General features: G+C 36.6%; 1 protein-coding gene across 1 annotated transcript in view; it reads left to right on the top strand.

Moving 5' to 3' along the window:
* The window catches only part of LOC139699083 (NK-tumor recognition protein), a 48,660-nt gene extending 33,857 nt beyond the window's left edge, over positions 1-14,803 (top strand). The window contains exons 14-21 of the mRNA XM_071598084.1: positions 628-781; positions 3,717-3,799; positions 5,027-5,285; positions 5,419-5,517; positions 7,232-7,458; positions 9,709-9,841; positions 12,346-13,029; positions 13,368-14,803. Coding sequence (XP_071454185.1) covers positions 628-781; positions 3,717-3,799; positions 5,027-5,285; positions 5,419-5,517; positions 7,232-7,458; positions 9,709-9,841; positions 12,346-13,029; positions 13,368-14,547 — 2,819 coding nt within the window. The 3' untranslated portion in view covers positions 14,548-14,803. The remainder of the gene's footprint in view (positions 1-627; positions 782-3,716; positions 3,800-5,026; positions 5,286-5,418; positions 5,518-7,231; positions 7,459-9,708; positions 9,842-12,345; positions 13,030-13,367) is intronic.
* Positions 14,804-16,099: the final 1,296 nt, after the last annotated feature.

The following is a 16,099-nucleotide window of genomic DNA, read 5'->3' on the forward strand; positions in this document are numbered from 1 at the left end:
GCGTTCACCAAATGAGCCGAGACCAAAAAAACCACGTCGTTTTCAGTCAAAAAAGAAGGCAATGCTGACGGTTTTCATGGATTACAACGGTGTAGTGCATCATGAATTTTTGCCAGAAGGCCAGACAGTAAACAAAGAGTATTATTTGGGCGTTATGAGACGTTTGCGTGAAGCAATTCGCCGAAAGAGACCAGAAATGTGGGCAGAAAACTCGTGGATTTTGCACCATGATAATGCACCGTCGCACAGTGCTATCATTATTCGTAATTTTTTGACGAAAAATGCAACAAATACCATCCAACAGCCACCGAATTCACCTGATTTGGCTCCCTGTGACTTCTTTCTGTTCAATCGAGTTAAAAAACCATTACGGGGAACCGAGCCGAGAGGAAGTAATGGAAAAATCGCAGGAAGCACTGATGGACATACCGAAAACCGAATATAAAAAATGTTTCGAGGATTGGATCAAGCGCTGGCATAAGTGTGTTGCAGTCGATGGGGATTACTTTGAAGGGGACAATATAGATTTAGATGAATAAACTTGTATTTTTAATTTTCTGAATAAATTCCGGGAAATTTTTGATCAAGGTAGTAGTTACCTCTCGCTAAATTCTTATATTTTTGTAGGGTCTGCTGGTTTTCCTACGCAGGAAGTACCTCCAAAAGGATATGATAAGGACAGTGAATACGAGCAAAGAGTCCGTCGTTTTCTGGAGCAAACCAAAGGGGACTCAGAGTATGAAGACAAAGTGAGGAAGTTCTTAGAGGAAACAGCACGATGGTGAGCTATTAAAATCTGTTTCGTTATGCATAAAAATAGATTCTCTCATCAAACATATGCAATTGAAGGGCAGTTAGTTTTCATTGTTATTTCTTGTGTGTTAAGTATTTCAGTATGAGTTCTTAAAGTGTATTATTTCTTCTCTCTACATATTACTTGTTTAGTCACTAATTAAACAAGTATGGTTTGGGGAAATCATTTCAAAAGTACTATTAACTCCTGAGTAGCATATTAGCAATGGTTTTGTATTTGATTTGATTTTTTAAATGTTAATGCAACTTTTTCAGAGTGTAAAAATCATTCGCCTTGACTGGGATCCTGGTCAAGGTGAATGATTTTTACATTCTGAAATTGTTGCATTGTAATGCATATTAGCAGATGACTCCGTCAAAAAGTTAACGTCAGAGCATCTCCCACAGTGTCTTAGAATTTTTTAAATGTTTATTTTTGAAATAGTGTTAGTTTCATTATTATATCTTTGTTTGCTTTTTACAATGTTCTATTTTCAGGTTAAGTAGTATGAAATGAATTTACTTTCTGATTTTAGAATTCTTTTGTCCTCTTAAATTGCACCAGCTGTTTAATTATTTTTTGCGATAGTCTAAGGTAGATGTAATAATCATGTATATGATAATGACAGTGTATCCTTATCAGTCTCAAGTACGTTTTTGGTTGGTAATGAAGTATTTATGATAGCCTGTATTTGATTTGTATAAATAATTTGTGTTCGTAACTAATGGCGATAAGTCTGGGGGTTACCTGTATATGATGTCACTAGTGTGTGTTTGCTTGTGTTTGATTTACAGGATGATGAGAAATTAGCTTGTGCTTGCATTTATAAGATGATGAGAAATAGCTGTCATTGATAACAGCTATTTCTCATCATCCTGTGAATGCATTTGTATATTTTATTACTCAAAAGTAAATAGTTGTCCAGCATTGAAACTTATGTGTAAGGAGGAAACATTTCAATACTCACACATCATATTATTTGTATAAATCAAATAAAATCATACAGGAAATGCGGGTAGCAAGTTTATTTTTAAACCAAATAAATTTTTATTTTCATTTGTGTGCTAAGGATTAGGCAGAGACACTTGAGTAAATAATGTACTGTAAGTAAACCGGCCATTTCCCTGTCTTGACATTATTAGCCCTGGGTATGGAAAACAACCCGTTTTATGAAATGTTAAAGTCATTGATGGAGGAACTGTCATGGTGGAAGACCCAAATAGCCTTTTCCACTACATAATTTTATTTATGATGTGCAATTTTCTTTGAAAATTATTAACTAAATTTATTACATCTATGATTGTATTATGACATAAATTCATTGTAGTGAGGCAGAATCACTGCACCCATAGTGAATGCTGTATATTAAAAGTAATTCAGCATCTCCTTAATAATTAAAATTGTTAAACAATCAATGTTTCATGGCCAAGCATATACATTCAGTTGGATACGCTTTCCCTCCTGCTTATTACTTACTTGGCCAGTGGCAGAAAATGGAATAATTATACAGGGTGCATTACCAAAATCTGGGCAAATTAAATAATTTTTCTGAACATTTGCTTTATTGCAAAAATGAAAATATTTACAAAATGTTTGTACTAAATTGTTTGTGTGATCATAATCAACAAATTTATTCAATGTATCCCCCATTTGCTTGAAAGATGGCCTACATTCTCGGTCTGAAGCATTAGCGGGCCCATTTTAATGCACCTCAGGCCACATGGAATCGGAACAGCGAATGTTGTTTCCATAATGATCTTCGGTAATGTAACTTTTAGATGTTTGGACTTATTGGTGACCCTTTCGACCATGCTCCCCACAAATTAGTTCAACAGATTTAAATCTGGGCTGTTGGGAGGCCTGAATTCTTTGGGTCATAACATCTCAATGTCCGACAAACAATTTTGCACCAAATGACTCATATGGGCTAGTACACTATCCTGCTGTAAATGGTACGGCTATCCAGATGACGCAGTTTCAATCCTTGACTTCACTGCATAGTCAGAACATGCTAATAAACTTGGTTGTTGATATTTTGCCTTTTGCTAAAGAAATGTGGCAGAATGACATCACCCTGACAATCATCGGGCATCCTGATAATGTGCTCCTTCAAGTGAATTGTTCTCATCGGTGTTGCAAAACCATATTCTGACATTTCTGACTCCTACTCTGTGACCATATCATATACCGTTGATCTAGGTTACCCCAAAAATTGATTAATTTATGTTGCTGAGCAATCTGTACTTACACTTTCAATAATTGTGGCACTTGGGTTATACTCCACACTCGTTTTCAGCATTGCGACTGTTTGGAGGCTACGACTGGTCTGTAAATACGTGTAACTTTTATGGGTGCCAATGGCGACCTCTGTATGAAGAATGAAATGGCTGGAATTTCAAATTGAATTTTGCCCGGCTGCTGCACCCTGTACAATTTTTTAATATTCCAGTATATTTGCATTTTGGGCTGCATGTTTGTATGATAAGTTTCCACTGCTCAATCCTTCTTTCACTGAATATCTACAACAAGCATTAACATTTTGATGATTCCTTGGGTTGCATTATTTGGGTGAATTAAGCTACATAATGCTACAAGTCATACGATGAAATACATGCATTATGGATTATCTGATGGGCTGGGAGCAAATAGTGAAAACTCAAATCAGTAAGTATTTTAATGAAAGCATGGGTCTAGTTTTGTATCATTACCTAATTTGGTTTTGCTCTTGGATGCACAAAAACATAATTGTCTATGGTAGTAGAATAATTCCCCTCTATTAGAGTGAGTGTACAACATGCAGGGGGCAGTAATTTTACTAGGAATTTGCCATTATTTTTGTTGCAGCAAAGAGTGAAAAACGAGAGAAAAGTAATTTGTGCTCTGGGTTAAATTTCACATCATTAAAATTTTGGCTTTATTGCAGGAAAAAGGAGCGAAAAGGGCAAGAAAAGGAATCAAAAAAGAAAAAGAAGAAGGACAAATCCAAATCAAGAGATAAAGAAAAGAGTAAGTATTGCATATCTGAGTTCTAGCATTGCTTGTGTTTTTAAGTTGAGTTTTTTAAGAATTAAAATTAGTTATCTACAATATCTATTAGTTATATTATTTGGCAAATAAAATATGCAGAGGCTAATGTTTTAAAATGATATTTTTTAAATTCTTCAGGATTCTACTGTTGTCACTATTTTTGTATTGTTTGGTAATTCCATTAAAAAATATAGAAAAGTTTGTGTATTCATAAAGTGGTACCAACATTTTTAATATGAACACTAAAGCAATATAACTTCAGCCACTATTTTACAGGTATGAATTTTTGTAATTATGCTTGCATTATGTATGATACATGTATCTTCCATTGCTCTACTTACAAATGTTAAACTGTTTAGTTGAGTATTTACCCCTTGGGCCAGGAAGAAATGCTAATAAGTTGAAGTGTAATAGCATTTTCATTGTTTGCCTAATTATTTCAATTTTTTTGTGCAATGAAAGTAGGTGTGTGGTTGCTGTAATTTTTTCATGATGACGACTCGCGAATGTACAATTTGATGTATTTGAAAAGAGGTCTGTCGATGAAGCTTTAATTGGCCTTGATGGTACATGCTTCAGGAAGATTTAATAAATTCATTAATTCAATTGTATTGTATAAATGTTTGAGTTTAAAATTTTATTTGTTAAATTTGTTAACTCTGTTTTTGTGTTGGCTGTTCTTTGTTGTTAGTGCCAGTGTTTCTAAAACAATTATAAAGGGATTGACATTAGATCTTGGCAGGTTCACCCCCTGAAACAAGATTAAAATAAACTGGCTTAAGGGGTCAAATAACGATGATTTTACAAAGGTCAGAAATGTATGTGCATGATGCTGTTGGAAAGCACTGCATGACCTGTTTTTTTTTTACAAAGATCATATTTGAACTTTGTAAATTATTCCAATGGGTAACAATACATAATGTAGTAAATTATTGTGTTCTATTTGAAGATTCAGGGTACAGAGGATAATCATCATTAAACTAAGTATCATTAAGCTCCTTTTCTGATTGGATAAGCAGAGGATCCCTTAATCCAAGCAACTGCTGTTTGATTTGTATCTCTAGTTTAGAGCCTAATGTGTATTTTTGACAAACTTATGAACATTTGACTTACTCTGTCTATAAAGTGACTCCTCTTGGTTTTGGTCTGATGTGTTTGTTGTTTTGGAATTGCTGAAGTTAAAATGTTACTCTCTGGGAATTGTAGGCAAAAAGAAGAAGAAGGACAGAGAAGAGAAGGATTATGAGAGGAAGAAGAAGCATAGGAGGCGCAGTGAGAAGTATGCTGGAGAGTTGGATAAAGCAGAGAGGCTGAAGGAGGCCCTGAGGCGAGAGCTGAGCCAGCAAGTGGATGATGGCATGGTTCGCAAAGGGCGCCATCGTAGCAGTGTTGAGGACGAAGATGAATTCTTGTATGGTGTACCACAGCCAGAAAGAAGGGACGAGGGCGGTGGTGCTGATTTAAGGTTAGTATTTTAATAATGAAATACGTTGGGCGTGCAAGGGCATTTCAATTTACTCTCTTCAATTTCTCGGCCAATAATGTGAGTCTTAAGCGCATGATTATAGACTAGACTTAAAATAAGTTTTATCTTTCAGAATGTTAGGATTGGGGGACATCCCAGACCTGGACGACTTGCAGTCAAAACTGAGTGCATATTATGCTAAAGTTGAGAAAGACACAGGGATTTCCAAAAGGTAAATATTTGATTTTCAAAGAGTAATCTATAGAATTAATTTTAGGCTGTTTCCACTTATTTGGTTCTAGTACTGATATTTTTCCGGTGTAAGTTCCAATAGTGCTGGTGTATGGGTAGATATCACTGTCTACAGTTGCAATATAATTTTCAAAACTTTGATGACCTTCAAGGAAGTTATCAGCTCATTAGAAGTTTTATGTATGGTTTATGAAAAGTTTCAGACTAATGCAAGGTTTTACATTCATTCTTTATGATTTTTTAAGCTTTAAAACTAAAAGTTGGTTGCTCAAAATTTGTAGACATGGTAAATTTTCAATATTTTCTCTGTAATAAGTTTCTTCTAAATATTTTGAAAAAGGGGCCTCATATTGTCATTATGCTTTTGCCATGAGATGCGAATTAATAGATGAAAAATAGTTGCTCCCACATTTTTAGATGTACAAATTTTTGAATACTATATGTGCTAAGAAATTGAGGGAAATAAGCCTTTCATGTTAGTTTTTCTTTACTAAGAAAAACTGAAATGGATGTATTTTACTGATGGAGGATTCCTCGACATTTTATGTTTGAATTTTGAGATGTAATTAAAAAGTTGCAGTTCTATACCATTGTACATGAAAATCCTCCCATATATTAGAATATGTGGGTAGGGGTAGTCCAGGGGGTAGAGCATTGGACTGCTAACCATAGGGGCCTGGGTTTGATTCCTGGGTGAGGCACTCTGAGCACCTGCAGCTCCACCCAAGCCATGTGCTTTTTGGGTACCAGATCTTCCCGGGAAACCATAACCGGCACAGGGAAAGGAACTGGCCCCCCTACCCTGATGTGCGAATTTCACACGCCGTCGGGCTTAGTACTGGGTGAACTCTACCATCACCTACCAAACCGACCTTTGGATTGATTACTGTGTTTATGGTTTTATATTAGAATATTCCCTTAGTATGTTTTATTTTTGTGATAATTCTTGGCAAGGAATTATTCGCCAATGCCAATACTAGTGTTACTTGGCCTCAGAATGTGGTACTTGGCACAATTTTGGAACAGATGTGAACACTTTTCGATTGATCTATGAAGGGAATCCCTGTAAGGGGATGCCTTTGGTTGTCCCAGTCTACTATTTGTCATATGAACTTAATAAGTTTGAAATAAGGAACTTCTTAATTTCCAAGTTGGCTCTTGATACCTGTTAACACAGTCTAGATTAGGTTTAACATGCATCTTCATAAGTTATGATGAAAACACAATAAATGGATTTATTTAAGTACAACTGACTGTAACACGAGTTTTTCGGTGGCCACCCTCTCCCATACCAAATTACAATGTGCCATCTGCAAGGTGTTTTTATGCTAGAAGCTGAAACTATGTGATACATTATGTACACCTCTACTACTACAGTAGAAGCAGTATTGTTAGCTTTTGTATATCATAATAACCTAACTTATAACAAAATAAATATTAGTTCTGGAACTGATGTTTTGTTTCAATTTCAGTTCCGATTCTACTCATACAAACCAGTGTTACTGGGCAGCTGAGAACTAAATTAGCCCTTTCATAAAATTCATAAGGCATAATAATGGAAAGGAGCAAATTTACCTTGCCCATTTCCAATTTTAAAATTGGTTATTAACAGTCCTTTCAAGCTCTTAAAAATAATGCAGTTGCTTATTTTGTTTTGTGAATTTTTCACTAATATTTAAACAATTTTTATTCAGAAAACAATGGCATGATGTCAATCCTATAGCAGCACCAGAACCACGTAGTTTAGGAGGATCCCGCCGTAAAATGGAAGAAAGGGAGCCAAGTGTGCCAGAGGAAAAGAAACGTCGGTACTCACAGAGCCCAACAGCAACAAAAAGTAGACGTGTGTCTGATTCACCAAAAGTTATGTTTGTGCATCATGAGGAAGTTAAAATGGAGGATGAGGAACTCCATCTCAGAGGTCAGTTTCGCAAATATTTAGCATTTAGTCGCCTTAGCTTTTCAGGTGCTTGAGGGAACTCTCTCATACATTAAATGAAATACATTGCTTTTAATAAAACAATGAATTTTTGTAGCTGATGAAAATTCTGATTAACAGCTCCCAAGTTGGCCTAGTCATAAATTCTTATTTAACTTCTTCATAAAGATCTGTTTTGGAATTCATTTCAGGTCTTTCTGTACTTAAATTATCATGCAATAATTAATGTTTGCATTTGTGATCTTTATTGAACTATTTTCGGTAGTTTTCAAGGGTTGTCTGAAAAGTTTCCGACCTAACAAAAAATGAGACATTTTTTCTTTAAATTTATTTATATTTTTAAAATAGTATTTTAAGTAGATAAACTTTTTTCAGTGATGATCTTAACTATTTTAACCCGTCCAAATAGTAGTTGACTTTATTGTCTGCAAAATATGCATTTACATACGCGACAACCATGTCCAATGAAAACATGCCCTCTTAGTGAAACCTTAAGGTTAGGAAACAAGAAAAAGACACTAGGGGCAGATCTGGTGATATGGTGAGTGGGCAACCAATTCAAATCAAATTCGCGAATTTTAGCCTTGGCGACGAAGTGCAAACAGGAGTATTTTCCTGATAGCAAAGGAAAAGAATCTTCATATTCAAATGCGCTCATTTTTCCCAATTTTTGCCTTCAGAATGTCAAGTAATAGTAGGTGATACTGTCTCGTTATTGTGTTACCTTTTTGAAGTTAATTGATGAACACAATTCAGTGACTATCCCAAAAGAAACAGTCTCCATCACCTTTCTGGCCATTTGAACTATCTTTGCCTTTTTCACAGCAGGCTCACCCTTTGCAGTTCTCTGTTTTGACTGCTCTTTCGTCACAGGAGTTTAGTGATGGATTGAAGTTACATCTACAGTTATGAATAAATGTTTAAAATCTGCCTTGCGTCACTTGAACTGCTCCAACAGTACCTTGGAAGTGTTCATTAGAATAAATTTTTGGTCATATTTGAGCCAACACGTCACCCAACACACATAGTTGGTTCACGTCCAATTTTTCAATCAATATATGAAAAACGCATTCTTTGAATATGCCCATCACCTCTGCTATCTCCATGACCTTAATTCAATGGTCATCTAGTATCATTTGGTGAACTTAATGATGCTATCAGTGGTTGTTGTTTATTTGTTGTTTTTTGCCGTCGCAAATGCTCATCAGCCAAGCAGGTACTGCCACATCTAAATAAGCCACCCAAAATTTCACTGTAGTAAATGACACTACAGAGTCTGCAGCAACTCTCAATCTTTGATTTGCATAGGAATATTGCCTTTGAAAAACTAATGTATAGTGACAGCTCGATGCTCAATTTTTTCCATTTTCACAAAAATCCTCGCAAAGGTCGCTCAAACGATTGTCAAACAACAACTGAGTGTCCAAAATGGCTTTAATTTTGGTGAGAACCTTTCAACATATATGCAAACACAATTCCCAACTAATGTTTAGGATAACTGTCATTTTCATTTGATGTCGGAAACTTATCAGACAACCCTTGTAATCACGGTCTCAATTTGTTGAATATCCCTACATTATCATCAGATTCCTTATTTGGATCATTTTGTCAAATCAACATCATACTTTATGAAATGAAGTCATCCAACTTTGAATTCAGTGAGTTTTATAATGTATATATCACTTGCTGAGGAAAGAAAATGTCAACACATGGAAAGATTTTGGAAGCATGTTATTTGAAATTTGAGAAAAAACTTATGCAATTTAAATTATTTAATTCAATGCACACAGAGAAATGGATGAAGAACTTAATCAGTTAGCCAGCTTCACATTGTCTTTGGTTTTATGTAAATGAACTAATTCTTTCCTTTTTCATTTAAGGAGTTCAATTACACCAAAGGAATAAGTTTCTGTCCTCATTGAGAATATGCCCATGGCAGAATATGAAGTTTGACGATATCATAGCATAATTAAAATGACTTTGATTTGACTGTTGAGAAATGAATCCCTCTATGATAAGGATGCTGATTATTACAATTTCATCATTATTACTGGTAGATGTTCCTCATTGCATGCAAAAGCTGAAGCTTATTTGAAAAAATAATCTTGTTTCACTAATATGGTACACATTCAGTAATTCATTCAGTAAGCCTCCTGGTTTCTATGGAAGGTTTAAAAAAGGCACAGGGACCTTGGAGTCATTTAGACTCCTTATCTCTTTTATGCCTTCCAGACAAGAAAAAGTACGATATGTTTGCAGAATCACCATCACCTCAGAGGGAATTGAAACCAAAGCCAAGTGCGGCCGAAGGAACTCCAGTTATATCGACAAAGTGGAAGATGCAAATGGGACCTGGAATTAACAGGTTTGTTGAATATTTCTTTTGGTTGATATGACACACACAATCACTAAAACATGGTACCTTGATGATTTTGAATGGATTAATGCTTGTTTTCAACTATTATTAGTATCCTTAGTATAATTATGTCCTTGGCCGTAGAAATAATATTCCCTCTAGACCATTTTGAGGTAATGAGTGCATCTCATGGTTTGTATGCAAGGGGTACATAGATGCCTGTAATGGATTAATTTCCATCTTTACCAAAGGTGTGAATGTTACTTGTATTTTCTTACCCAATGGTGTCATCAGTAACCCTGTCAGGTTAGTAGTTAAGAAGAGGTAAGTGCCGAGGGACCTGTTAAGGATTATATTTTCTTGTGAAAAGTTGCAGATTGTGTGTGACCGATTTTGTGTTTGGTGTTCGTGCCAATCCCTAGCGAGAGTTAACTTACATTAATCACCCTATTAATAGTGCACGAGAAAGGTGTTATCTCCTTAAGTCCATGTCAAGAGATGGAACTCTCTGCAAATCTTGTTGCAAGACCCTAGAGTGAAGGTTCATTTAAGCATGCTTGGTGCTTGTATGTGCTTGCAGTGAATCCTACTAATTACTAATTATAAAATGTTTTGTATATATACTGTGGAATCTCGCTTAAGGAGCATAATTTATTCTGGAAACTTTCTTGTAAAACAAAAAACTTCTTAGAGGAACAATTTTTCCATAGACCTTAATGTTAAGTATCATATGTTCCATGCAAAATAAATAAATGGTATTCAAGGGTTATTCAAAGAAAATGATGTGTGAAAATATACATTGTCTAGGATCGTGATCATCTTGTTCTTGTCTTCTATCATGGAATGAACCAACCTGGAATGCTAATTCAATATGTAAAATGCAAAAATAATCAAAATAGTTTATTATTTATTATGCATTCCTAATCTTTTTTACAAGAAAGCTGTCTAGAGACATTGGCTTTGCCAACTCTTAAATTCTAAATTTTGTCAAAATGCAATTCTATTATCATTAAATAAATTGTAGCATGCATAGCCACTCCTTTATTAGGGTGATGCTTATCATGTGTGATGCAACAGTTTCCCATGATCTTTACTCACGCTTAGCCTTGTCTTCTGGACTTCACTTCTTAAAAGCTTGCTTTAAGTTTCTGAATGGAAAACAAGCAGGTACAAATTGAGTAGTTTCAGGCATGATGTGGTTGAATTTGAACATAGTAAAGAAAAGCTAGTAACAATTTTCACACTAGACAAGTTACGTACAGGTAGTACGACTGGGTTTTGATGTATTACATCTTCAGGTCTGAAGATGATGTAATACATTGTATCCTGGTTGTACTATTAAACCTATCTCGTGGAAAATTGTTACTATCTTTTCCTTATTATAAACAAGCAGGGGTTTAATTTTCAAATCACTGCTTGAATTGGCACCAAAAAGCAGCGTGAGACAGTTTTTCATCGGCTGTGGTTGGACAATGCATTCTCCATTTTTCGTTTGTCCTTTGCAGGATTGCAGGAAATCACTGTAGATCATTCCACATGTATCCAAAAAAGCATGGCCATCACTATTTGAGTCAATTTCACAATCCTCGCCTTATTTAGAGCTTTTAGAAACCCACTGTTTTGACCATTCCTTTGTCTCTGGAGCTAATTAGTGTACTCAATATATGATTATTCGCTAAGTGAGGTTCCACTGTTGATGGCTTTTTATTTAGGCATTTGATATAAATGAGTTGTCATTTCAACATACTGCCCTGCCTCATATAGTCCTGGAAAAGGGAGAATATAATCTTTTATATGTATAATCTTTTTGTCACCCCTTTTGCATTTGTTCCCTGCATATTCTTTTGTTATTTCTTGAAATGATTCTTTGACCACCTTCAAAAATGCAGACGTGATTGTAACTTTTATTTATTCAAGTATGCATATAAACTTCTTCAACATCCCCATTTAAAGGAATAAGAGTAGCAAAAGCTGAATTCAGCAGTAACAGTGGGGACTTTTCTGCTTAAATGCTTAATGTCTTAGTTTATATTTGAAAGTAAAAAAATAAGCAATTACCCCAAGTTTCACCAGTTCCTAATATGTGATATTCTGTTGCTAAATCAGCTGAGTGTTAGCTAAAAAAGTGAGGCAATCTCCCTTTGATGGATATCTAATCATGAAACAACATCATAATGGAGGGTTGGTTGGAAATGGAAGTTAAGAGCCCTGATATTAGGTATGCAATACTGAAAGATAATTATATTTAGGCATATTTAGATGTTGGCTATTGTGAATGTCTTTCAATTTATTGTTTAGCATGAGATCTTGTATCAGTATGTGATTGTACTTAATCATTTAATCAAATGCTTGAGACTTGTTGTAAATTATTAGTATTTTGTATTGATTTCCAATGCCTACTCCATGAATGGTATTCAGTTCTGTTGTCTATATTGGAATACTTCTTTTATTCCCAAGTTTATCCCAAAGATTTATTGCACCTAATAATTTCTTCTTTTTATTCTAATTTTTAGATTCAAGAAGAAGGAAAGGTCTGAGAGGGACAAAGAACCATGGGAGGACATTGAAGAAAACCGCTATGGAGGCTTCATTAAAGATGAAGCTGGCAGTGAAGAGGAGGAGATCATTAAAAAGTCACCTGAGCCGGAAGAAAAGTTTATCCCACATCGTTCAGGACCTCGTGAGCCAATGGAAGTGCTGGAAAAAGATCCTCCTCTTCCACCTGGTACACAGCCCCCTCCACCAGGAGAGGAAGATATGATAGGGAACTTGGGCAGCGGTGATGGAATTGGGAAAACAATGCAATATTATGAGAAATTCCGCGGAGGATTCCGTATTGGCAAGAAACCGAGTGAGGAGCCATCATCTACAACTCCTACAGCTGTTGGAACTAGTTCTAATAATGCAGGAAGTTCATTGGCTAGTGTGCCTCCACCTACACGGGAAGGATCTGACCCCCACCAAACCACTCCGGGGGCAGGTCCTCCCACAGGAGGCCCATCAACCCCAGGGAAGGGCTCAAGGACAAATGCGACCCCTGGAACTGGGACCTCTGTAGCCAAGGGCCCCAAAACGGACAGTGAGGACAGTGACTCCTCAGCATCAAGACCTCAAGGACCAGATAACAATGTTCCACGTCCTAAACGCTCACGGTCAGGGTCATCAGTTGGTGACTCCTCTCCACGGAGTAGGCACAGGTATGTTTTGACTTAGAACAAGTGTTGGTGGACTGTTTTATTTCCTGACCATTGTAAGTTGGAATTTTTTTACCTGGTTAAAACACTAAATGCATAGATACTTTTATTAAAAAAATAATTTGGTCTCTTTTATCAGTTGTTTTTTACCCAAAAATGCCCTGCAGTATTGATGTCTAGAATACCTCATTGCTATTTTGTTAACATTATTGTTAGTTGGTGTTTCAAAGATAAAACAGTTCTAATAGCCGTATCTACTAAGAAAAAGTATTGTTGCAGAAAATTCTCTTATATTTATTTTCTTTAATATGTAGTGATTAATATTGTTTTTTTCCTCTTAGTCGTAGTAGATCAAGAGGCAGAGGTGGGAGATATTCCCGTTCACCTGGTTCCTCAGATTCTGACAGCTCTCGTTCTTATGGGAAAAGACGTCATCGACGTAGTCGCTCCAAGTCCTCTCGTCGCTCTTCATACGGGAGGCACTCACGCTCTGGCTCATATGTTGGAGGTGGGCGCGAGGGTGGTGGAGGAGGTGGCAGATATGGGAGCCGCAGTCGCAGTCGGTCATATGACGATCGTTACAGGAGTTCTGGCTCCCGTTCTCATTCCAGGTCACGCTCTTATGATCGCTCTAGATCACGGTCTTATGATAAGTATGGAAGTCGATCACGGTCAAGGTCAGAAGATTATTACCATGGGCATCATCACCATCATGGGCACCACCATCATCACAGGCGCAGCAGGTCAGGTAGCCCACACAGGCGAAGCCACGACCACAGGGCCCAGCATGGGGGCAAGTACCCTCCAGGTCGATTTCCACGCCATCGTGGTGGGACGTATTACCGTCCACGGTATCAAGGATACAAAAACCCTCGTGGTGGGTTTGTGCCTCGGGGTCGTGGGTTTCATCCCAAATTTTCAAACCGTGGTGGCCGTCCATTTGTACCAAGAGGAAGAGGTCGAGGTAGGGGGAGATTCTTTCACTACAAACCTGGCTACCGAAATGATAAGGATGGATACCACAGGAGGTATGACCAGAGAGGTCGCTCACGGGATAGGGACAGTGAAGATAGGCGGAGTAGCTATAGTAGGGGTGACGACGATCCAATGAAGAAGGTGGATGAAGCTAAGGAGAAGATAAATAGGTACATCGCTGAGACTGGAGGGGACGATGTTGACACTGGTGGTAAAAGGGATAGGAATGACTCATTGAGTGAAGGAGAGGAGGTGGATGAGGAGGAAGCAGGATCATCATTTGGAAGAGGAGGAGGTGACACAGATTATGTGGATAGGAAGGTGTTTGAAGGGAAGTGGGCTGATGGGGATGATGGGGAGAAGGGAAGCAGGGGCCGAGGAAGCAATTTTGGTGAGGAAGGAAGCAGCAAGGCTGGAGGAGCCAGTGGTGGAGGTGATTTGCCAAGCATTGAGGAAATGGATAAATTCCTCAATAAAGTGAAGGCTCAAAAAAAGGAAGAGATGAAAGAAAGGAATAAAGCATTTGTCAAACCAACTGCGTGGTGAATGTGATAGGAGAGTGTGTGGTGTCTGTGTACTTGCCATGGAGCACGGAGTTGGTATATTGTTGTGCCATTGTTTTTCATATTTTTCACCACAAATCAGTCTTACCCATTAAATCAGACCTTGTGTTTCCACTGATTGCTTGAACCTGTGCACTCCTATGGATATTTAATTTTAATCACATAAAAATAATCTTTTATTCCAAGTTCTGTATTTCTGTGGCTTACATAATTAAAGAGATAAATGTGTCAAAGCTGTATTTTTTCTGATTATTAAATAGTTAGAAGAGGGTATGTCCAAAGGGCTATTTTGAGTCTCAAATTATTCTGCTGGATTTATAGAAACTTGGATCATTTGCAATGCAAAGTGCATTGTATTGGGATTTTTCAGATTGGCAATTTATTGCTCATCATATTCCTCATGTATGATGATGAGACTCAGAGGTTAAGGCGGTCTGCATGTGGCTTGATGCTTTCTGATAGGCTTCTCGAAGGGTCAGTTGCCTTGGTAACTTGAGCTTTGCATCATAAATTATGCTTCATTAAAATACATGCAATATTGCAGTCAATCCTATGAAATAAGGCCAAGACTGAACTGCATTGAAGATGTCACTGCATATAAAGCCTCGGTGACTATTTTTGCAGGCCCTAAACTTACAGATATCTTTAAATTTTTTCATGTAAATATTTTGTAAATGGATGAATATACTTAAGGTCGGGTGTTTATTTTAAGTTTTTACCTCGCCCTAAATTATAGTTGGTATCTGATTTTGTAAAATAACTTCTACTGTTGGAAAGTAAAGGTTGTAAAAATTATGGGGTAATCAGGAAAAAAAGAATTTAGTTTGATACATGTCTGAAAGATAAATATTATTTCGTGAAAATTTTAAGAAATGAAGAAAGATGAAATTAAAGTGGGTTAGCATCAGGTTGCTCTTACATTTTGTTTAGCATGTAATGTTTTAAATATTTTTTCTGTGATTCAGATAATCATAATTGGCATGTGTCCCTCTCTTGTTAATCAACAGTGATTCCATAGGCTAAGAAATAGGCAGAGGGAATTATTCTCTATCAACATCAAACCTTAATAGAGCTTCATTTTCAAATGCACTCCACTCTCGTTACTCTTATTTTCAATGACAGGTTCAAAGATGCCCACTTTGAACCTATGATATTTATCTCAGCTTTGGCATCAATTGTCACTTCATCTAATATGAGATATGGATAATAGGCACCAAAAAATACATCTTTCTGAGTAATCAAATTTTGTATTTTCATAATTAATATTTGTATGAATGGTGGCTATATTTTTGATATGAAGTTGATTCAGTTCATATTAGTTTCCCTCATGCCAGGCTATTCTGATGCAGTGCCATTGTTATACTCACTGGCATTCTGCTAAAGCGATACTCCCGAAGGTTGTTGCAAATGGGTTTGAAATTAATTCGATGCTTTTTTATATGGGCCAATGTTTTTTCATCTATAATAATAGTAATAATATAAATTTTTGGAATCTGAGGTTTCCACAGCATTTGTCAAGAATGGTAATGGCTCGT

The sequence above is a fragment of the Hetaerina americana genome, unplaced genomic scaffold, assembly GCF_022747635.1.
Source record: "Hetaerina americana unplaced genomic scaffold, ioHetAmer1.1.p SCAF_9, whole genome shotgun sequence".
Lineage (NCBI taxonomy): Eukaryota > Metazoa > Arthropoda > Insecta > Odonata > Calopterygidae > Hetaerina > Hetaerina americana.